General features: G+C 42.1%; 3 protein-coding genes across 5 annotated transcripts in view; 2 read left to right on the top strand and 1 right to left on the bottom strand.

Annotated features, from left to right (window-relative positions):
* Window positions 1-321: 321 nt before the first annotated feature.
* LOC308284323 (uncharacterized protein) lies at window positions 322-6,412 on the top strand. Its single transcript, XM_080724908.1, has 2 exons — window positions 322-518; window positions 4,535-6,412. The coding sequence occupies exons 1-2, from the start codon at window positions 350-352 to the stop codon at window positions 5,731-5,733; spliced, it is 1,368 nt and encodes a 455-aa protein (XP_080581034.1). The 5' UTR covers window positions 322-349; the 3' UTR covers window positions 5,734-6,412.
* An 849-nt stretch (window positions 6,413-7,261) lies between these two features.
* On the top strand, window positions 7,262-11,756 carry LOC308284324 (uncharacterized protein). 3 transcript variants are annotated; one of them, XR_013962003.1, is made up of 3 exons: window positions 7,262-7,457; window positions 9,155-11,325; window positions 11,377-11,756. XR_013962003.1 is itself a non-coding variant. In XM_080724909.1 (2 exons), exons 1-2 carry the CDS (start codon window positions 7,289-7,291, stop codon window positions 10,348-10,350), a joined length of 1,365 nt encoding a protein of 454 aa, XP_080581035.1. In that variant the 5' UTR covers window positions 7,262-7,288; the 3' UTR covers window positions 10,351-11,756. The 3 variants fall into 3 exon arrangements, 1 of the variants encoding a protein (XP_080581035.1); XR_013962004.1 differs by having other exon boundaries at window positions 7,314-7,499; XM_080724909.1 differs by having other exon boundaries at window positions 9,155-11,756.
* Window positions 11,757-13,817: 2,061 nt separating this feature from the next.
* Window positions 13,818-23,538, bottom strand: part of LOC308284026 (5-hydroxytryptamine receptor 3A-like) — a gene marked incomplete at both ends in the record, with an annotated part of 24,307 nt that continues 14,586 nt past the window's right edge. The window contains 6 exons of the mRNA XM_080724549.1: window positions 13,818-14,078; window positions 17,139-17,224; window positions 17,695-17,889; window positions 19,944-20,154; window positions 21,385-21,548; window positions 22,001-22,170. Coding sequence (XP_080580675.1) covers window positions 13,818-14,078; window positions 17,139-17,224; window positions 17,695-17,889; window positions 19,944-20,154; window positions 21,385-21,548; window positions 22,001-22,170 — 1,087 coding nt within the window. The remainder of the gene's footprint in view (window positions 14,079-17,138; window positions 17,225-17,694; window positions 17,890-19,943; window positions 20,155-21,384; window positions 21,549-22,000; window positions 22,171-23,538) is intronic.

The raw sequence follows: 23,538 nt of genomic DNA, 5'->3' as shown, positions 1-23,538 counted from the left end.
CAATCAATGAGGTAGCCTCGTCTAAAAGCACAGAGTATGCATGCTTGTAGGTTTAATATGGGTTTAATATCCTAGTGCATAATAGAGTTGTTAAATGTTAAATCACTTCCTAATCATGTATACTTTACAGTACTTAAGACCTTTTTTCCAAATGTTTAATCTATTCACATTTTGGGCCCAAATAGTCAATTTTACATGGAGGTGCCCAGTGCTCTGCCTGTTGTTACCCCTATGCTACGGTAGATGGCGGTATGTGCTTCCGTATAACCCATAAACTCAGTCCTCCAGTGAGCAGCTTGGTGGCTAAAGCAACAACAACATCACACACTTCTCTGGCGATCTGGACGACATGTTCCACCTCAGAGCCTTCGTGTCGGAGCGGCTGTCCGCCGCAGCCGTGGACATCTTTGGAGAGGTGGAGAAGAGCCTGTCCTTGTACCAGGTGGAAGTGTCCAGGTCCAGGGAGGAGATCATTCTCCTGCGGCAGCAACTGGAGCTTCTCAGAGACAACAACACAGGTCAGCAGCACCATGCTAACTTGATAGCTGACAATGTAAACAATGGCTCCAACGGCTGCTACAGAGAACTATAGCTCTGCTCCATAGCGTTAAAACGAAGCAGTTCAACTGTTAATATAATTATTAGGAGAACTCCTTGGAATGCTATGGACCAGAGCTAAGGCTAGTGCAGGGTAGCTCTGCTCTGGTTTGATTGATTAATAGCTCCTTTCACTCAGATTTTCAGAACCTAATTGATTAAATACTTTATCTTTTTTTTTTATGGAAAAAAGGCACATAAAAGTACTTTTCAATTTAAATTCAAAGGATGAGCTTTATTGGTATGAGAAAAGTTACGTTTATTGACAAAGCAAGTGTCAAATTAGTGGGAGCATAAGCCGGGGCACAGCATTCTGTAAACGGAGCTGTGTTCGTTATAGTCCAGTCATTTTAGGCCAAAATTTGTCCAAACCTAGAACAAATTGCAATAGTAGCAAACTCAACTGATTTTGTATCCTCAATATGTCCTTAGTGAGGGAAAAAAAGTCCCAAGGAATCCCACCGGGGCAAATGTGTTTTTTTCATTGTTTTGTTACCCCTATGACACCTACTCGATTGCTGGCAGGATCACTGACGACACTGTATTTCAGAGATTGTGGCGTGCTCAGATTTTGAGGTAGCTCAAAAGTAAAGATAGCATTTGATTCAAGACAATCTCAGGTTTCCAATGGGCCCAACCATGTCATGTTAGCTCATTGGGAAGAGGGCTAAATACCTAATGATTCAAAGTTAGATGATTTTTTTGGCGAGAGAAATATGGACATCATCATTTTTCAAATGGTCCCGTGACCTTCCACCTCAATATATGTTACTGGAAATGGGTTCCATGGGTGCCTACAAGCCTCCCCTATACAGACATACCAGATTTATGCTAATCCCATGCAGTTTTTGGCAAGATTCATATAGTGTTTTGCAGGCTGTACAAATTAGTCCAGTCATTTTAGGCCAAAATTAGGCCAAACCTAGAACAAATTGCAATAGTAGAAAACTCAACTGATTTTGTATCCTCAATATGTCCTTAGTGAGGGAAAAAAAGTCCCAAGGAATCCCACCGGGGCAAAGTTTTGAAAACGACCTATCTACCTTCACTTACTATACACTACAATATAAAGGAAAAAATGACTGAAAAAAAAATCTGCTTTAAGTGGGATGTGAGGGGTCAAACTAGGGGTTTGTCATCATGCTGAATCCATTGCAGGCATTTGTTTTGCACAAAAAACATTCTGTGGGCTAGAAATGGCCTTAGAAAACAATACACATATGGGTGCGTTTTCATGTTAGTCGGAGGCCTTAGGGTTTTTTTCTCTCGTGCTAATCAGTCTAAAAGTTAAAATTTTGCACAGATGTAGCTCAGGGCATGCTCTAATGATTTAGCTAGGGCGCCCGAGTCTGCGACCTTCGGGGTCACCACAGCACCAACAAAACTCTGAAAAGTCACTTTTCATCACTAAAGTCGATGGGAGCCCAACTTGGCCGCTGTAGCGACCCCGAATGTTGCAGACTCGCGCGCCCTAGCTAAATCATTAGAGCATGCCCTGAGCTACATCTGTGCAAAATTTTGAACTTTTAGACTGATTAGCACGAGAAAAAAAAACCCTAAGGCCTCCGACTAACATGAAAACGCACCCATACGTGTATTGTTTTCTAAGGCCATTTCTAGCCCACAGAATGTTTTTTGTGCAAAACAAATGCCTGCAATGGATTCAGCATGATGACAAACCCCTAGTTAGACCCCTCACAACCCACTTAAAGCAGGTTTTTTTTCAGTCATTTTTTCCTTTATATTGTAGTGTATAGTAAGTGAAGAGATAGGTCGTTTTCAAAACTTTGCCCCGGTGGTATTCCTTGGGACTTTTTTTCCCTCACTAAGGACATAATGAGGATACAAAATCAGTTGAGTTTGCTACTATTGCAATTTGTTCTAGGTCTAACCCTAAAATGACTGGACTATTATAGCAGTGATCTTTTGCAGTCTCTTTGGGACAAATAGGGGCATGTTTTTTTTTTTTGCTTTCTTTTTTTGTCTTTCTCTCTAAACGATTTTAGATAGGATACAAAAAAAGCCTCGGATTTAAAGGGATATTTCACTTTCAATAAAACTGTTGGTCATTTTATTTAAAGATCTACAAGCTCAACTTTCAAGAGATGTTTTATCCATTAAATATAATTCAATTCAAGAGTGCTTTATTGGCATGAGAAAACATACATTTACATTGCTAAAGCAAGAGTCAAAATAAAAATAAAAAACAGTTGAATATGGGGAACATAGGCTATATACTACACTTGGAGGGGTTACAGTATTGTGTACATACAGATACATGTCACATTGTGTCGCAAGTTTACTTTGAAAACTGGCACATCTTGTCCTATGTATCTATGGCTGTACGTCATGCCTGACACTGGTTCTATGGGTTTAGTTTAGTTTAGTTTATTTGATCACTCACATTTTTACAAGTCATACATCCACTTAGTCATTGTTACATGTGGTCAAAAGGAATAGGCTGAAGCTGAAAGCTTGTAGAAGCCTATCCTACTTATTCAAGGAGTAAAAAACAGTGATTAGTTATAGGAATGTTTGAAATTCAAGGATGCATCGGCCTCATAGCAGATATGAGGGAATAAAAAATAAAAAATAAATGGAAAATTAAGGAAAAAAAGAACATGTTGGAAGAATTTCCATATACATCAACACTAGCAATTCAGGAATCAGAAATATGTTATAAGAGTGTACGATTTTACCTTCTGGTGATAATGAAATAAATGAATAGATGAATAATCTACTTTTTTTACTAAAAAGAAATGTAATTAAATAAATGGAGATAAAGGAAACATGATAACATGTTTGTCGCTCTGACATCATGCTCTGATGTCACTCTGATGTCAGGGGAACCACTCTTAACAGAATGTGTTTGCCACGCTTGATGTCCCTTTTATGCCCATACAGTATATGGAGATCGCTGATGTCATCACGAGTCGGAGTCACACTTGCAAATGAATTACGTCCTTGTCCGTTTTATGCCCATATATGGAGATCCCTGTCCCGATCTGGGAATGCCCATATTTGCTAATGCCCATATATGGGCATGTTCTGACATCACATTGTGGACTATCATGCAGGGGTCTCCATATACTGGTCCGATATACATTACTGACCGGATGGCCAAGAGGTTGCATGTCGCCCTGAGGCGTTTTACTAGTTTTATATACACAGGGTATAAAGCTTTTGGAACAAATAGCATTGTTTTTCACCAACACAATTTAAATACTATAAGAAAAATAAACTGTTTAAAATGTGTTTAAAGGACAACTTTGTTTTTTACAACAAGGGTTCATATTTTAGATTGTGATTAGATAAAAGAAAAAGTGAGTGTTAAAATGTTTTCATTTGATTCGTTCTATTGTTTTATCGCGTTTACCATGCTAAAATGTGGGGCATGCGTGCGCATGGGGACATGCATACAAGTGGCTAAATATATCTTTTTAGACACAATAAGCCAGCAGTTTCTTTATTGCTATTTACAGTAACACTTCTAGCCCCCATAAGTCACATCGAACCATGAAAGGTTGCGTTGTATCTTGGGAATGGGCTTATTCGGTGTAAAATGACATATTTAGCCACTTGTACGCATGCCCCCAACCACTGAAATAAGAATCTCTAAAACAATAGAAAGAAGTAAATGAAATGAAATAATTTAACACTCATCGTTTATATTCTTTAATTACAATCTAAAATATGAACCCAGTAGGTCTGTCTAGAGCAATATTTATACAGTTGACAACTTGTGAAATGGGACATTCTGCACATTGAGTACTTTCTACTGTTGGTGTTTAAGTACATTTTGATACCAATACTTTTCTACTTTTACTTAAGTACATTTTGAATTCTGGACAAAACATTGTAGTACCTTTTCCACCGCTGCAATTTTCTTTTCTGCTCATTAGCTAACTTCCCTCCCTGTCTTCTCCTGCAACTGTAGATCCTCTGAAGGCCACCAGGGGCACCATGCTGGACCACGCCTGCATCCCCCCTGTCCTGCAGGAGAACGACCAAGGACCCCCGGGGACCCTGGGGGCCCCAGTTGATGAGGAAGAGGAGTTAGAAGACTACAGTGTGGGACGTGAGTTCCTTCCAGGGCCTCCGGAGAAGACTGAACACGATGCGTGGAACAGCTGCCCGATGACTGAGCCAAACCCAGAGATACCGCAAATAAAAGAAGAGCAGGACGAGTTTAGCATCGTGGTGGGAGTCGGCCCCTCTCCTGATGTTGTGAAGAGCGAGCCATACGACCGAGACGGAGCGGAGAGGGAATTTACGGACCGATCACTGAACCCCCATGACCGCGATGAGGAGTGGGTGATGGGCGATGAAAGAGTGTGTGCTGAAAATCAGAAATTTGATAAGCTAAATGTGGCAAAAGGTCTAATTGATGTAGGAGTGACAACATCACCACCTTGTGAGGAGGATTACAAATCTGGCCCCGACAATGACAACAGCTATGTGGAGTGGGTGATGGGAGATGAAAGACGACGCTCGTCTGCTAAGAATCGGAAATTAAAGTCTAAAGAGAAAAAGTCTAAAGCGAAAAGTGTAAGTGAGGATTCCACATCTGAAACCTCTTGCCACTTTTGCGGCAAGTCTTTTCAATACAGAGGCTCTTTAATGAAGCACATAAAAACGCATAAGGCCCCGCGGGAGCACGTGTGCACCGTCTGCGGAAAGGCGTTTTACAGGAAGGATCACCTGGTGTCGCACGCGAGGACGCATTCGGGGGAGAAGCCGTATGCGTGTGAATTCTGTGGCAAGGCTTTCAGCCAGAGCCAGAGTCTGACTATCCACAGGAGATGCCACACAGGAGAGAAACCGTACGAGTGTTTAGCGTGTGGCAAACTCTTCAGCACCAGCAGTCATCTCAAGACACACATGCGCTACCATGCGGACGAGAAACCGTACACATGTGACGTCTGCGGCAAACAGTTCAGACGGAGCGGACAGATGACGAGACACAAGAGGATCACGCACGGCGGAGAGCGGCTGCACGGTTGCACGGTTTGCGGCGTGCGGTACAAGTATGCTCCCAGCCTGAAGGCCCACTTAAAAACCCACGAGAATACATCAACAAATATTGCCGATCTACAAGCTCACGATGCAAAAGAAGAGCCGATGCTGGGGTTCTAGTGGTTGGATTCGTTGATGAGCCGTTGGACAGATGGACACACAGGAGACAAACACACTCACTGGAAGATCAAACTGTGCCGTGGACAATAAATGGAGCCATTATTTATCACACAGCTGCTCTTTGACTTGTCTGCAAATTTTCAACATGCCAAGCTGAAAGTTGTTAATAAAACATCTTATGTGAAATTATTCACATAATTGGTATCCTGATATCTCAGAACTGACGTCAAGTAGAAATGTCACATATTTTATTTTGTGATTACATTCACTGTTTAAAAACATACATTCCCACAAGGCTACACATGTACTGATTATTAGTCATTTTGTTCAGGTAATGCTGTAGTTTCTTGACATTGCATCAAATAAGTAAATAAATGTGAATATTGTGATAACAAATGCAGCAGATAATACAGCACCCAAAATCATCACTGACTGTGGAAAATTCACACTGGACTTCAAGGAAGACTTCAGAAGGTTGACATTTCTGTCTTATAAATGGTGGTCTTGTGTAATATTCTCACATTTTAAGATATGGATTTTCATGAGCTGTATGCCGTAGAAATCTAAATTAAAACATACACATGCGTAATAAGTATTTGATGGCCTGCCCATGTTGCATGGACATGCACGCAAAGCCACATATTGACTTATCAACATAGAATACAACCTTTGTTTTCCTGCAAAGCAGACCTTGTACTGTAAAAAATAAATACTGTTTACTTTCTGATGTCGCTGTGTCCCGTGTTTCTCAGGTGAGATGATCCAAGGTTATGAAGAAGGAAAGGTCATAATATGGGTCACATCTCAGCCACTCATGGGACCTTTGTCAGGAAATTGTTTTCTCAAGTCTTAATTTTATCGATGACAACAATATCATGTTATTGAGGTAGCCTTGTCTAAAAGCACAGAGTACGATTGTTTTAATAATAATGAACTTTATGTGTATAGCACCTTTCGTGACATGAAATGCAGATTATGCAGCTCAACGTTTTGATTATCTGTGAAGTCATCTTTTGACTGGATAGGTTAGCCTCAAGGATGCAACCCAAGAAGTTCATTTCGTTTTTTCGTGTTATTACATTGTCAGTCACCCACTTTGCTTGTGAAGTTATCAACTTATGAGTTGAAAAAAAGATCTCAATGGAAATAAGGCAAGGCTTAGCTGAGTTTCCTTTTAGTTGGCCTTGTACCAGTGCCACCTTTCCCTATGACGCAAACTCCAAATACTTCAATCAATCAAAAAGTGCTTTACAAAAAAGTACTACATGTGTTGTATGGGGTTTCATATCCCAGTGCATAGACTTGTTAAATGTTCAATCTTTTTCCAATCATGTATATTTACATTACTCGAGACCGTTTTCCAAATATTACATTTCCTAACATTTAAAAATATAAAATAGCAGATTTTACATGGGTGCCCACTCTGCCTGTTGTTACGCCTATGCTACGGCAGGTGGCGGTATGTGCTTCCGTATAACCTCAGTCCTCCAGTGAGCAGCTTGGTGGCTAAAGCAACAACAACATCATCACACACTTCTGTGGAGATCTGGACGACATGTTCCACCTCAGAGCCTTCGTGTCGGAGCGGCTGTCCGCCGCAGCCGTGGACATCTTTGGAGAGGTGGAGAAGAGCCTGTCCTTGTACCAGGTGGAAGTGTCCAGGTCCAGGGAGGAGATCATTCTCCTGCGGCAGCAACTGGAGCTTCTCAGAGACAACAACACAGGTCTTCAGCCAGCAGCACCATGCTAACTTGATAGCTGACAATGTAAACAATGGCTCCAACGGTAGCCCCGAATACATGACGGTCATGTTTCCACCTTAACTTGGCTTCTCGTGAGGTAGACAAAGAGCAACGGTTTGAGCTACAAACGTCAGATTTATAAAAAAGGAAGTGCTCACCCAAGTCTCATTTCGGTCAGAAATGATGCTGTTCAACCAGAATGACATGCCGTACCCCGGATTGTTTAATAAAAAGCATTTTTATCCGACAGATTTCTGCTTTCTATTGTGTTTCCTGGTTTTCCCGGAGCCCTCTAGTGGAGAGTCTCCGTCATCTACTCTCCACTAGAGGGGGGAAACCAGGAAATACAAGGGACAACAGGATAAAAACATGCTTTTTATTAAACAATCCCGGAGCGGCATGTAATTCTGGTTGAACGGCATAATTTCTGACCGAAATGAGACTTGGGTAAGAGCTTTATTATTTTGAAATCTGACGTCTGTAGCTCAAACCGTTGCTCTTTGTCCACCTCACGAGAAGCCAGTTTGAGGTGGAAACATGACCGTCAAGCTCCAACTGCCGCTACAGAACTAGCAGGGTATTCAACTAGCAGCAATTACTAGCTCTGCTCCATAGCAATATAAGGCTAGTGAAGGGTATCCCTGCTTTGATTGGTTCACTACTTATGCAGTTTGATAATAATAATAGCACAGGAAAGTTACATTGCCAAAGCAAGTGTCAAAATGTTATAAAAATGGGGAACATAATGGGTACCTACTACCTAGTACTACCTACAGCATTGTGTAAACAGAGCTGTCACATTTTGTTGTTCTATACATGTTATATACAGGGACAGGGTAAAAAGCTTTTTTGAAACAATATCAACAAATGTACAAATTGGATACAAAAAAAGTCTAAATTTAAAATTAATTTAAGGGTAGCAGCAGCTCTGTTTAGATGTGCAGTTGGTCTAGACTGAGGACGGTTCCCCAAGCAGTGGGTCAAGACCCATTTGTGTGTCACGGACACATTTAATGGGTCCCTTAATATTATTATTATTATTATTTTTAATTACAATTACAAAACATACACAAGCCTACATGCTGAATATAAAACTTCCACATCATGTCCATACATTTCAGCCATTTGAAAATAGACGATCTGCAAGCTCACTTTTGAGCTTGTAGATCTGCTACTTTCAAGGGATGTTTTATCCATTAATACAATTCAATTCAAATAAGCTTTATTGGCATGAGAAAACATACATTTACATTGCCAAAGCAAGTGTCAAAATAACAAAATAAAAATAAAAACTGGGTTACAGCATTGTGTACAGATCTTTGTGGCATTGTGTAATTTTATTTACACAGTGTATAAAGCTTTTGGAACAAATGGCAGCTTTTTTTTTTTCTTTTTTCCAACACAATTTAAATACCGTAGTATAAGAAAAATAAAAACCCAGATTTAAAATGTGTCTAAAGGTAGCTCTGTTTCATGCTGTATGTGCAGTAGGTCTAGAGCAATATTTATACAGTTGACAATTTGTGAAATGGGACATTCTGTATATTGAGTACTTTCTACTTTTGGTACTCAAGTACATTTTGAATTCTGGACAAAACATTGTAGTACCTTTTCCACCACTGCATCTTTCCCCCTGCTTATTAGCTAACTTCCCTCCATGTCTTCTCCTGCAACTGTAGATCCTCTGAAGGCCACCAGGGGCACCATGCTGGACCACGCCTGCATCCCCCCTGTCCTGCAGGAGAACGACCAAGGACCCCCGGGGACCATGGGGGCCCCAGTTGATGAGGAAGAGGACTTAGAAGACTACAGTGTGGGACGTGAGTTGCTTCCAGGGCCTTCGGAGAAGACTGAACACGATGTGTGGAACAGCTGCCCGATGACTGAGCCAAACCCAGAGATACCGCAAATAAAAGAAGAGCAGGACGAGTATAGCATAGTGGTGGGAGTCGGTGCCTCTCCTGATGTCGTGAAGAGCGAGCCCGACGACCGAGAAGGAGGAGAGATGGAGTTTACGGACCGAACACCGGCCCCCGATGGCGACGACGACAGCGATGAGGAGTGGGTGATGGGCGAGGAAAGACGCCGCTCGACTGCTAAGAATCGGAAATTAAAGCCTAAAGAGAAAAAGTCTAAAGCAAAAAGTAGAAGTGAGGATTCCACATCGAAAACCTCTTGCCACTTTTGCGGCAAGTCTTTCCAATACAGGCGCTCTTTAATGAAGCACATAAAAACGCACAACAACATGGCGAGCGATTGCGGCCTTTGCGGGGAAACCTGCGCGTCCACGGAGGAGTTGCTAAGTCACTTAAACGGCGTCCACAGCAACACATGCGACGTTTGCGGGAGGACTTTCTCAAAGCCCTGTTTTCTGATCGCGCACGCCAAGGCACACAATAAGGCCCCGCGGGAGCACGCGTGCACCGTCTGCGGAAAGGCGTTCGCCAGGAAGGATCACCTGGTGTCGCACGCGAGGACGCATTCCGGGGAGAAGCCGTATGCGTGTGAATTCTGTGGCAAGGCTTTCAGCCAGAGCCAGAATCTGACTATCCACAGGAGAAGCCACACAGGAGAGAAACCGTACGAGTGTTTAGCGTGTGGCAAACTCTTCAGCACCAGCGGTCATCTCAGGATTCACATGCGCCACCATGCAGGGGAGAAACCGTACACCTGTGACGTCTGCGGTAAACAGTTTAGACGAAGCGGCGAGATGACGAGACACAAGAGGATCACGCACGGCGGAGAGCGGCTACACGGTTGCACGGTTTGCGGCGTGCGGTACAAGTATGCTCCCAGCCTGAAGGCCCACTTAAAAACCCATGAGAATACATCAACAAATATTGCCGATCTACAAGCTCACGATGCAAAAGAATAGCCGACGTTGATGAGCAGTTGGACAGATGGACACAGAGGAGACAAACACACTCATTGGATGATCAAACTGTGTCCAATAACTGGACCCATTATTTATCACACAGCTGCTCTTTGAGTTGTCTTCCATTACAGGTGTAGCAGGACATGCTTGCGTTAGAGTTAACCACATCCTTTATGATAACGATTATGGTTCCTTAGCGATTCCCCCTTAACAGTTCCCTTTAACCATTCCTATAGGGGGTTCCAAATTAGCCCTGACAGATCTGTAACCGTTAACAGGCATTTGGTTCAATTCGTACACTCTCAGGCCTCGTACACACAGTTAAAGCAACTCCCATGTGCTTCTCCTTGGGGAAGGAAGGGGAAAAGGCAGCTTCCAATTCATTCCCTATGATAGACTGCCTCTAGCTTTAAGGCCAGACGGAGCTGGATATTTTATATATCCCGGTTTTTCAGATATCCACATAAAAAAATATCTAGGTCCACACGACAAAGATATCTAGTCTCCAGACCTCCACTAGGGGAGACAACCACACACATAGTAAAGTCTTCGGAGATATCCGTGTTCCATGCCTACACGGATCCAGTGAATCGCCCCCAACTGCACAAAAAAAATTCTAGCTTCAGAAATATCCAGCTCTGTGTAGCCGGCACCTAAGTTAGCCAATAAGTGGCAAGCTAGAGGCATGCTAGATTCTGCTAGATGCAGTCTTCCAATGATTGGACTGCCTTAAGTGGCTCTGAATGACTGCAACAGTTACAGTAAAGCAAGGGTCTTCAACAGGGGATCCGGGACCCCTAGGGGGTACCCAGAGTCACTACAGGGGGTCCTCCAAATCTTTGTGCGATAGAAACCTTTTGTTTTTCCCTCCTTTTTTATATTCACCACTTGAACCCTAGCGTCAATATTCTGAGAACTTTGCAGAACATAGCAGATCTACAAGCTCACAACGCCACTGTGAGGCGTTGTGAGCTTGTAGATCCGCTATTTTTGGCAAAGAGGTTTGGTGTAGAGGGGAAAAAAGAGCAGACTAAGTACAGAGTAAAAGTTCAAGTTTATTAAGTATTGACAGTTCAAGTGGCTAAATATCTGAAAACAAATTGACATGAATCCAAAATACACTGATGATTGTGCTGTCAAACAATGAAACCATATGGAATCTATGAAAAGGCTGTGGTGGTCCCTGCTTCATCTATTTCTCAACTTAGGGGTCCTTGGCCTGAAAACGTTGAAGACCCCTGCAGTAAAACCTGTATCAGATAGAGCCAGTGGGTCTCATTTTGTATGGGTCACACTCACCAGTAAACATCCCTTTATTGTAACATTTTACATTTTTCAAAAAAGAAAGGGATTTCTAATGTTTTCAGAAAAGAAAAAAATAGACACATGCTAACAAAAAACAAATAAATGCAATGTTCATGTATATGAGAAAAAACAAACAATAAATAGATAAAATACTCACAAATGTGTCTTGTGAGCTTGTAGATCGTCTATTTTCACTATTGAATAGGGTTCAACTGGTGTTCTGCTCCACCTCAACAAATGTGAACAACACGTTCTATCCTTCTGAACACACACATGGTAGCACATCCACCAAAAACAATAACAACAGTGGAAAACTGTCAGCAAAGCCAAAGCCATACTACATTTAGTTTGTTCAAAACTGTTACTTTTGAGGAAACGGAATCAAGAATCTGGCACTGTAGTAAGAATAAAGTAAGCATAGCTGAAACCACTTTGACCATTATTTTTAGCCTTAACCATAAAAAAAAAAAAGCAGTCCTACAAGCTCACAGCACGGCACCTAGTGCCTCGCTTCAAGCTTGTAGATCTGCTATTTTTGAAACCTCTTGTTTTTTGTTTTGCAAATCTGTGAATATATATATATATTTTTACATTACTTTGTAACTAAAATATTTGCTTCTCTGGGCGTCCCTGGAACAACATATTTTGAGATGGGGGGTCCGCAGCCAAATACATGTCATTTTGGAGGTCATTAATAATAACTCTTTGACACCTCCATGAGGGTCCAAGCACCGAACTAGCCCAGTGTTTCTCAACCACTGTGCCTGGGGACCTTTGGTGTGCCCCTGAGAAGGGTCAAGTGTGCCCCTTGAAACAGCTTGAAAGCCAGTATTGAATTTATCTTTTTAAAAATGATTTAAACTAGTGAAAACAGACAATCTACTTGTGTGCTTGTAGATCGGCTGTTTTCACTACTGTTGTGCGACAGCCTTGTATGATGAAGCATTGCTTTACTTTGCAAAGAAACGTACACATTTGAAACTTGGAGATACAAGGTTTCTTCCCGACAGTGACTATTTATTATGTTGGTGTGCCCATGGATTCTTGGGACATGAAAAGTGTACCCATTGAGAAAAAAGGTTGAGAAACACTGAACTAGCCATACATTCTAATGCTTGTAGAGGACCTTTATTTTGAAGACGTTTCCTCTCTACAAGCGTTCTAAAGAACAGTGCCCATGGACTATCAGTGAGCCCATATTGATCCCCTTACTGCTCCAATTATGCAAAATGCTAAACATAACGTGCTTGCCTGCCTGCCCCAACTGTTATCTATCGATTCGGATCCTGTGTTCGGAATGTTCCTCGTTTCCCGCTTTTACACTCATTTGGGGAAATGCAATGATGACATCCGGGAGACAAAGCAATGAGATTCCGAGAAAGGTTTGAGGAAAACACTTGTTTTATTGAAAAATATGGACTGACACATCCCGAGGAGGATCCGAATCGATAGACTAGACTTGGGGCAAGGCAGCGAGCACCTATCTGGGATTTGTACATGTTTGGAGCAGAAAGGCAGGGGTGGGCAACTGTGATGATGGTGAGGGCCACTATATTTCTACCTTCACTCCAGAGGGCCACTTTGCATATTGCTACGTCCTACTTTGTCATTCTAGTATCTCATACAAAAGAAGCAAAAATAGCAGATCTACAAGCTCAAAACGCATCGCGCTGCGATGCGTTCTGCGATGCGTTTTGAGCTTGTAGATCGGCTATTTTTGCTTCGTTTGAATTGGAATCCTGAATAATTTTTTGTTGTTTTTGAATTGGAATCCTGAAATGTAACATTTTTATCTAATTTCAAATGCATTTACTTTATATACTCATGTTAACTTTATGAACCTAAATACAAATACATTAGACATAAAAAAGAAATACATTTTATTACTACTACACTAGTCATTAAGCTACTAATATAGAATGACTGAATTAAAGCAGGTCATGTTTGGAATTGTAACAGCTGAAATCAATAATATATCAGTTTTCTGGTATTAACCTGCGGGCCGCATTAAGTGAAGGTGGGGGCCGCAATATGCCCATGTATGCAGTAAGGGGATCAAACGGGCTCACTGACAGTCCATGGGCTCTGTTCTTTAGAGAGAAAACGTCTTCTAAATATAACGTACGGCTAACGCCGAACGTGAGTCTCCTCATGTCCCCTCCTCAGCTCCATTCCACGTACATGAGGATGAGAAACAGCGCCACGGTGACGCAGTAGAACATGAAGAAGGCGGCGTTGATCCTGGTGGCCACGCGGTTCCAGTAGCCGCCGGGCTTCTGCCACCCGCCACCGCCTCCTTTGCTGCCGCTGCCGCGGAGGAAGCCAGACAGCGTGTTCTCCAGCTCTCTGAGGCGCTCCAGGATCTGCTCCAACACCTGGGACTCTCCTCCTCCTCCTCCTCCCCGCTGGGCCACGTCACTGACCTGGAGACCAGAGAGGTTGACCCCCATTGGTGTCAGGCATATTCCCCTATAACATATTTGCCTACACGCATTTGGTCCTTTCGCCTGGCATTTTCGCCTTGGAGGAGAGTCTTTTCACCTACCTGTCTGAGCCATTTCGCCTACCCTCAATTCTGCTGTCAGACTGTCCATGTTTTCATATTATCTCTTTGTCATTTAAAAATTATAGTGACTGTGACAGTGGTGTTACATGTCAAACCTACACACGGCTATCCTATGCACTCCATAGTAATCACATAAATACAGAGCTATTGGAATCAGGTGCGCCCAAATAATTAACTAATCCATGTCCCGATACTATACATTCTTTGGTGCAGTATTGAACAGTATTGTAAAATGAACAGTGTTGTAGGTCTATTATTGTTTTAACATTAGGCTATACAAAATATATATGTAGGCTATTAGCCTATATAGGTCTATATAAGATATATGCTACACCTAAATAGCCTATAGAATCAACCTTGCCTGTCAACAGGCATAAAAAACTATTTTGTCATTTTTTAGGAATAAAATGTGATGTAAATAATAAATGTCAAATAAACTGTTAGATTCACTTGACACCACTGTCACAGTCACTATAATATTTAAATGACCAAGAGATAATATTCAAACATGGACAGTCTGACAGCAGAATTGAGGGTAGGCGAAATGGCTCAGACAGGTAGGTGAAAAGACTCTCCTCCAAGGCGAAAATGCCAGGCGAAAGGACCAAATGCGTGTAGGCGAATATGTTATAGGCGAAAGTGCTGGTGACCAACCCATTTAGGGTTAGGATTATTGAATGCTTTAACCGGTGAAAAATAGCAGATATACAAGCTCACAGCGCGGCACCGAGTGCCGCGCTGCGAGCTTGTAGATCTGCAATTTTTGAAAGATTTCGTGAAAAATGTGTGCAAATCTTTTAATATATGTATTTTTAAAGCAAACGTTAGTAACTCAAATTTTGCTTCTGGGTGGTCCCTGGAACGAAATATTTTGAGATGGGGGGGTCCGTGGCCAAATACATATCATTTTGGGGGTCCTTCACATGAAAAGGTTTGAGAACCACTGACATAGTAGTCTCTCAAGAAAAGACTAACTGAGCTCCATTTAAGTGAAAAGGACCTTTTCTTTGACGATGGCTGGCCAGATTGCTGACATAGAAACATAGTTTTTCAAAAAATCTTTGAAGGATTCAAAAGACACTTTTGAATCGGGTCAAAATTCTAATTTTCACAACGTTTCAAAAATAGCAGATCTACAAGCTCGCAGCGCGGCACTCTGTGCCGCACTGTGAGCTTGTATATCTGCTATTTTTCAATAGTTAAAGCATAAAATAATGATACACAATATAGTGTACCTGTTTTGAATGGGTTAAGGCAAGGATAGTCTCGCGTAGTCAAACAACTATTCCACAATCTCCGAATGCTATATAGAGTCTGGAACTACACCTCCCAACGGCGAGTAATGGAAGCTGTCGTTTCCGTTCAAAAAAATATTTTTTTTAAATGTAATTTCTGATAAACGGCAAGCTAAGCTTTATTTATATTAGGATAAATGTGTGCAATGTTAAAATGAAACAGAAGTGGGGAGGAGGCTTGACTTACGCTTTAAACGGGCACTCACCATAATTGACCGAATTCACGTTACGCAACTTCCTGGTGCTGACGTCAAGGGGAAAAAACTACTAATATCCCATAGAGTTAACACAGAAATCGCAAATTTAAAGCAATTCCCGAATAGTACAGTATAAAATACGGCTAGCATGATCAAGAAAACAAGATAATAAAAGGCACAAAGCGTTATAATTTACTTTACCGTTCGAAATAATAATTTGTTGGCTTTTAAGTCCAGCAATTTCTATGTTATTTTACCCTCCAAAGCTGACGTCAGCACCAGGAAGTTGCTGAGAAATTTGCTGAGTGCGCGTGCGTGGGCGGGCCGTGAATATGGTCTATTGGACCTTCCGTCTCCCAGACTGTATGACAGGAGCATTTGCAAATCGCAGGAGTCGACAGTCTGGCCACGCGAGATTAGGACAAGGGGGGTAAATGCGGCCTGAGGACATTTTTTATACGGCCCGCGGCTTCATTCCTAAATTGTATTATAAACGGCCCACCAGCACCGTCAAACAAGAATATTATGCCAGAGTACAATTTGTAAGGATTCCTTGTAACTTGTTGTCTCATTCTGAGGGGGTCAAAGAAAGGCTATTTTATTGATTTTTACATTTGTGAAATAAGCCTGAGTTATTTGTTCAGAGAACACAACTGACAAACGACAATTGATATTAAATATTGATGACTGTCAATTAAAATTGTTTAAATGCAATGCATATGTAGGCCTATCTATGTGACTTTGTTAAAGTCTTACCGAAAGTGCAGGCTCAAATCCGGGGTAGAATGGGAAAGTTACATAGTCAGGTTTAATTAGGCCTAAAATTATTGACTGCTTTAACTGTTGAAAAATAGCAGATATACAAGTATTGTAGATCTGCTATTTTTGAAAAATTGTGAAAATTGACCCGATTCTATAAGTGTCTTTTGAATCCTAAGATTTTTTGAAAAAACAATGTTTCTATGTCAGCAATCTGGCCAGCCATCGTCAAAGAAAAGGTCCTTTTCACTTAAATGGAGCTCAGTTAGTCTGTTCTTGAGACACTACTATGGCAGTGGTTCTCAAACCTTTTCATGTGAAGGACCCCCAAAATGATATGCATTTGGCCACGGACCCCCATCTCAAAATATTTAGTTCCAGGGACCACCCAGAGGCAAAATTTGAGTTACAAACGTTTGCTTTGAAAATACATATATTCAAAGATTTGCACACATTTTCACGACTTTTTTTCCAAAATAGCAGATCTACAAGCACGCAGCGCTGCACTTGGTGCCGCGCTGTGAGCTTGTATATCTGCTATTTTTCACTGGTTATAGCATTCAATAATTTTAGGCCTAAATGGGTTAACATGCATTCCAGTGGTCAAGTGTTATGACTATACATACAACAGTAGGAGAAGTTAAGTAGGAAGCAGGGCATAGTAACCTGTGCAGTGATGGACAGCAGCTCACACGTGGTGTCATCATTACCAGTCACGTCACAGTATGCAGGAAGCTCACTTCTCCTTCCATCTAAAATGACACATTTCATTTGGCACATGGATGGAAAGCCATTTTAGTATTTTGATTTCAGTGGCTGGGGGCATCCGTACAAGTGGCTAAATGTATTTTTAGACACAATAAGCTGACAATTTCTTTGTTACTATTTACTCCAGCCCCCATCTGGCCATTAAAGATTGTGGTGCATCCTGGGAATGGGCTTATTGTGTCTAAAAATACATATTTAGCCACTTGCATGCATGCCATGCAAATCGTTAAAATCACTAAAATGATAGAAGTAAATGGAAACATTTTAACACTCTTCTTTTCTCTAATGACTATCCTTTAATGTGTTTGCTCCTGTCCAGTTTACAGACAACAACCGTTTTAGCTACTGTGTATTATTGTGATCCATTCCAACATAACTACTGTATGATCCCCATTTGGGTAACCTTTCATTTTCCGCTAGTCTACTTCCTGTCAGTCAGGTATACGTTCCTCACCTCTGTCACAGCCGAGGACGGTGTCCTCCTTGTCCTGTTTGTCCTGACAGTGACAGTCCGCCTTCAGGCTGCGGTCCTCGTCCTCGTCCGTCCCTGTCTCCAGGGGGACGGTGTCCTTCTCCATCAGGTACGTCACCAGGACCGTCTCCAGCAGACTCAGCAGCATCAGCGCAAAGATCACGATGCAGTAGGTGGCTGTGAAGAATAACACACTTAAATCACGATGCAGTAGGTGGCTGTGAAGAATAACACACTTAAATCACGATGCAGTAGGTGGCTGTGAAGAATAACACACTTAAATCACGATGCAGTAGGTGGCTGTGAAGAATAACACACTTAAATCACGATGCAGTAGGTGGCTGTGAAGAATAACACACTGAAATCACGATGCAGTAGGTGGCTGTGAAGAATAACACACTGAAATCACGATGCAGTAGGTGGCTGTGAAGAATAACACACTTAAATCACGATGCAGTAGGTGGCTGTGAAGAATAACACACTTAAATCACGATGCAGTAGGTGGCTGTGAAGAATAACACACTTAAATCACGATGCAGTAGGTGGCTGTGAAGAATAACACACTGAAATCACGATGCAGTATAGGTGGCTGCGAAGAATAACACACTTAAATCACGATGCAGTAGGTGGCTGTGAAGAATAACACACTTAAATCACGATGCAGTAGGTGGCTGTGAAGAATAACACACTGAAATCACGATGCAGTATAGGTGGCTGCGAAGGAGGAAACCTTTAACAATATGCTGTAGGTTTACAGTTTACAGTTTAGGCATTTAGCAGACGCTTTTAATCCAAAGCGATTTACAATAAGCAGATAACATCACAATAATAAACAAGATAATATGTCAGTACATCATCAACAATATAACAAATGCAAATTGTACAATGGTGTGGTGCAAAATAAGCCCACAACGCATCACATCGCACACCTTTACTAATTTCAGTATTTTGATTGATTATTTTCTATAATAAATTAAATTGACTAGTTTGATTAACTGTTGAATTAAATTGCTTGTGACTTGGAGGTTGATGGCATCTTAATGTACAGGGCAAAAGCATCACGTGAAACTCGTCACTTGACATTTCTTCTCAAACATTTGTGTTAATTTTCAGGACCAGTAGAGAAAGGCGGATGAGGATTCGCTCATCTTGAATGAAGTTGCTTGTCCATGCACATTGTGAATGTTAAACATTAGATTGACATCATCTAATGCAGTGGTTCCCAACCTTTGTAGCTTGTGGCCCAAAAGAGAAATTAGACGTTTGCCCAAACTAGTGAAAATAGCTTTGCGCCACTCTCAGAGACAGGGAGACTCCTTTTACTGAATACAGTTTGTTATTGATTGTTGTTGTTGCAGAGGAGGAGTTATGTTGGACATGGGTGGCAGTAGCAGGCACGTGCACACATAGACATCGAAGGGGGCTTGAGCCCATGCCCTTTTACCTGTCTGTAAAAAGTGCCCTCTCCAGACCATGAATGCAGCTTTTACTGGGGTGACATACATGCAAATGTCCTATACCTACCTACCATACCTGAAGGCAGCATTCATGAGAATTGCTTTGTCTCTCCTGAACTTGAATGCAGCATTATGTTGAAAGAATCGCCCTCTCATGTGAGTTATACGCCACATCTCCAGTAGTGACTTGATTGTGCTTAGTTCAGTGTGGTATCAAGCACCGAAAATAGCCGACCTCCAAGCTCACAACGCGTCACAGTCTCCAGATTTTTCGCTTAGTTTTAACATTATTTTCTCACTCAACAGTACTCACACCAACATACAGTATACCTGTAAGTGTATAGAGGGTATCTGCACATTTCTAAAGTGACAATTTAAGGACTTCTAATACCTCTAAAATGACAAATTAAACATTGGCCAAATTGTCAAATATTAGAAGAAGAAAGTTGTGAGCATGTAGATCTGCTATTTTCACAATAGAACTGTGTTATACAAGATGTAATGCGCCAACTCTTAGTAGAGTCCGGGGTCCCCAGTTAAAATATGATTATTTGGGGGGGTTTTACCCCAGCACCGGGGTAAACTGAGACAGACCATAGAAACCAATGGGGTAAATTTGATCAGTGGGGTAAATTTTGCTTTTACACCCCAAAAAAACATGTTTTTGTGAAAGTCTTCTTTGTGGAAATGAGGAAATGGGCTACAGGGGGTGTCTCAGTTTACCCGGTGTCTTTACCCAGTTTACCCCACTCTCCCCCTAGTACTCTACTGTACCTATGAGCGGCGTCCTGTTGGACATGGAGGGCAGGATGTCGTTGAGGATGAGCAGCAGCACAGAGATGGCCAGCAGCACGGTCACCTTGAAGCCCAGCTTCTCCCCACGGTGGTCAGAGATCAGGAAGGAGGACAGGTCCAGGCACAGGAAGAACAGGATGGGCAGTAGGAAGTTGATGACGTGGAGCAGGGGTCTCCTCTTCATGGTGATCTGCAGAGGGGAGGGGCAGGGGGGGCAGGGGGGGATTTTGTCATGAATTATATATTTTTCCTATAATTTCATGAGGAAAAAAAAATCAAGAAATTCCATTAATAAGAAAATGAATGTTTAAGAACTAGTGAAAATTGCCAAAAACGCGGCACGAAGCGACGTGTTGTGAGCTTGTAGATCTGCTATTTTCACTAGTTTGGGTCCCGGGCAAACGTCAGATTTGTGTTGTTCTTGTTTGTGTTGTTCTTGTTTTTTTTCTTTTTTTCTTTTTCATACTTCTCTGTAACTTTGTAAATAACCTTATAATGCTGTGCTGCCTCTAGGCAACAATTTTTCCTCCTTGGGATAATCTATCTATCTATCTATCTATCTATCTATCTATCTATCTATACACACACACACACACACACACACACACACACACACACACACACACACACACACACACACACACACACACACACACACACACACACACACGGCAGTGGCTCAGGAGGAGGTAGAGTGGCAGCTTGGCAACCAGAGTATTCCCAGTTCAGAGTTGGTGTCCTTGTGTCCTTGAGCAAGACTCTACCTGATTGCTCCGCCATCAGTGTATGAATGTGTGTGAACGGATAAATGTAATGCACACTCTATGCAAAGCACGCTATAAATTCCCCATTTACCATTTTAAAGACTTTAAAGTTAGTGTATGACATTATATTTAAAGGCCTTACAATCACTCTTTATATCAGGGGTCCTCGAGGGTCCGGGACCCCTAGGGGGTCTTCAGAGATACTAGGGGGGCCTCTAAATCTGTGTGTGATAGAAACTTTTTTCTCCTTTTCTATATTAACCACTTGAACCCTAGCGTCCACTCCATATTCTGTTAGCCAAAATTAGCAGATCTACAAGCTCACAACGCCTCGTGCTGCAAGGCGTTGTGAGCTTGTAGATTGTCTATTTTAGGTCAAAAGGTTTGGTGTAGAGGGGGAAAAGAGCAGAGTAGAGAGTGAAAAGTCAAGTTTATTAAGTATTGACGGTTCAAGTGGTTAAATATCTGAAAACACAAATTTACAGGAATCCAAAATACATTGATGATTGTGCTGTCAAACTATGAAACTATATGGAATCTATAAAAAGGTTGTGGGGTCCCTGCTTCATCTCTCTCTCTCAGCTAAGGGGTCCCTGGCCTGAAAACGTTGAAGACCCCTGCTTTATATTGATGTTCAGTATAGTAGGCCTACATACGGTGTATATGAGTCTCTCCATGTCCCCTCTGTCCTCGCAGCTCAGCGTGTCGTTGGTCACAGACAGCTGAATGAAGTCCCACTCCCCCTGGCGCTGCATCACCTGGCGGGAGAACTGGGTGGCCCGCGACGAGTTGGAGAACGGGACCAGGCGCATCTCATCCACTGAGGGACGCGAGGTGACAGAGGATTTTTTTAAGATTATTTTCACTGAAGCAAGATGAGGTTCTACAACCATAGACTACTACTACTCAAAGTGGAGTCCAGGAACTCTCAGGCTTCATTGAGGGAGCACTGAATTGAACGTTGCAGGTCTGTAACTCTTGACAGTATACAATATGTGTTCCAGCTTATCACCATATATGATTTATTTCTGCCAAGATCGTCAGACTTCCCACACCCACACTTGATGATATGAACAATAAGGCCAGGTAGAAATTGGGAAAATAACAGATCTACATGCTTACAACGCCTAGCGCTGCAAGGCGTTGTGAACATGTAGATGGAGTATTTTCACAATGGAATACATTTAGTCAAACTAAATGTAATGTCAACTCGTACAATTCCAAGTGCTTGTGCTGGGTGGGGGGTAACGTTGGTAACGTTCCAGCACTCACCACAGTGGATGGCAGAGCCCACGGTGATGTTGCAGCTCTGCGTGTCGAAGGGGAACTTGTGGACGTCCATCTTGCAGGTGCTGACCACCCGCAGGTCGTCCTCCACGGTCACCGTCCCGTCGTGGGACACGTAGACGTAGGGGCTGTGAGGGGCCTCGTCCCTCTCCGTCCTGACAGGGAACAGCATACAGTATGTCAGTGTTAAGGAAAACGAAAATTTCACTCATAAAGTGTCATAACCCTCGTTATAAATGCTCGCATAACCACAAGACCAGGCTAAATGACCAGCACTTGTATCTGGTCAATGGAATCTTTATATTGATAAGATCTCTAGGTGGCACAGTGGGGCAACTCAAAATCTTTCTGTCCGGTGGAATATTGTTTTTCTGGCCAAGAAGTGTATTTTACGCGGAAGCTGGGGAGTGGGGGCTAATATTCTTTCCACCAGGGAAGAACATAATGTCAGTGTTAAGGTTCATTCCCACCGGAAGTGGATGGGAGTGGATGGTAGGCAGCATCCAGTGTGGACACTACCATCCACTTCAATTGAGAAAGATATTTTTTTATCTTTTATCTTTAACTTTATCTTGCCTGGTGGGAATGACCCTAGAGGGGCTGTGAGGAGCCTTGTCCTTCTCTGTCCTGCCCAACACACACGCACACATGTGTGCTGCTATACCTCTGAGTGAGTTATTTAACCGTTTGCTACTTTTTTTTACACTGATGTTAAAGGCAAAACGCACCACGCTTTCTAACATTCTCAAACAGAGTGAAAATAGATGTGTTAGCATGTAAGATAGACTTTTTTCACTATTTCTTGAGCGGTGCTCCTGGAAGGAGCTATAAGCTCCAACATCCGGCATTTTCAAACATAGTAAAAATAGCCGTGTGTAGATCGACGGTTTTCACAACTCTTCTAATAGGGCTTATATGTGGTTAAGTAATGAACATTATTGTTTGTCTTCTGAGCAAAAACAGGATGTGCTTTCAGCAAATGCTGGCTTATTACGTTATAGTAATGGTCAGGGCACCGTTCTGGCGCTCAACCAGTTAATGACACCAGTGGGGTCATTTCTCCTGTCTCTCCATGTACTCCTTTAAATCTGTTATTCGTTCGTGAGAAATCGAGCGTGCTCCAAATAAGAACGAGGTTTTTGCTATAGCGCGTCTCCAGTAGGTAAGTATAGGCTCCTACCTTTAATAAAACAACAATGCATTGAAAGCTACACAGTTGTGCTCACTGGTCACTCACTAGCAGTTAATTGCTTCCTCTCCTCGTTAGGTTCTAGTTATTCTAACTCCTTTCATCCAATTAAATTCATGCAGCAATTCATGCAGTTTCCTTTGACGAGATGTATTTTCCCAAGCCCCAAATGCGTGTGCACACATGCGTGCATGCATGTTCTTACCTCTTAGATCATACAGTACATGGGCAACCATCACTTAATGCGGCCCGCAGGTTAATTTTGGAATACTAATATTATTGATTTCAGATGTTACAGTTCCAAACATGCAAACGTGATCCGCTTTTATGACTA

The sequence above is a fragment of the Nannobrachium achirus genome (genome assembly GCF_963921795.1).
Source record: "Nannobrachium achirus genome assembly, chromosome: 4".
NCBI lineage: Eukaryota > Metazoa > Chordata > Actinopteri > Myctophiformes > Myctophidae > Nannobrachium > Nannobrachium achirus.
This window is presented reverse-complemented; position numbering and strand designations above follow the sequence as displayed.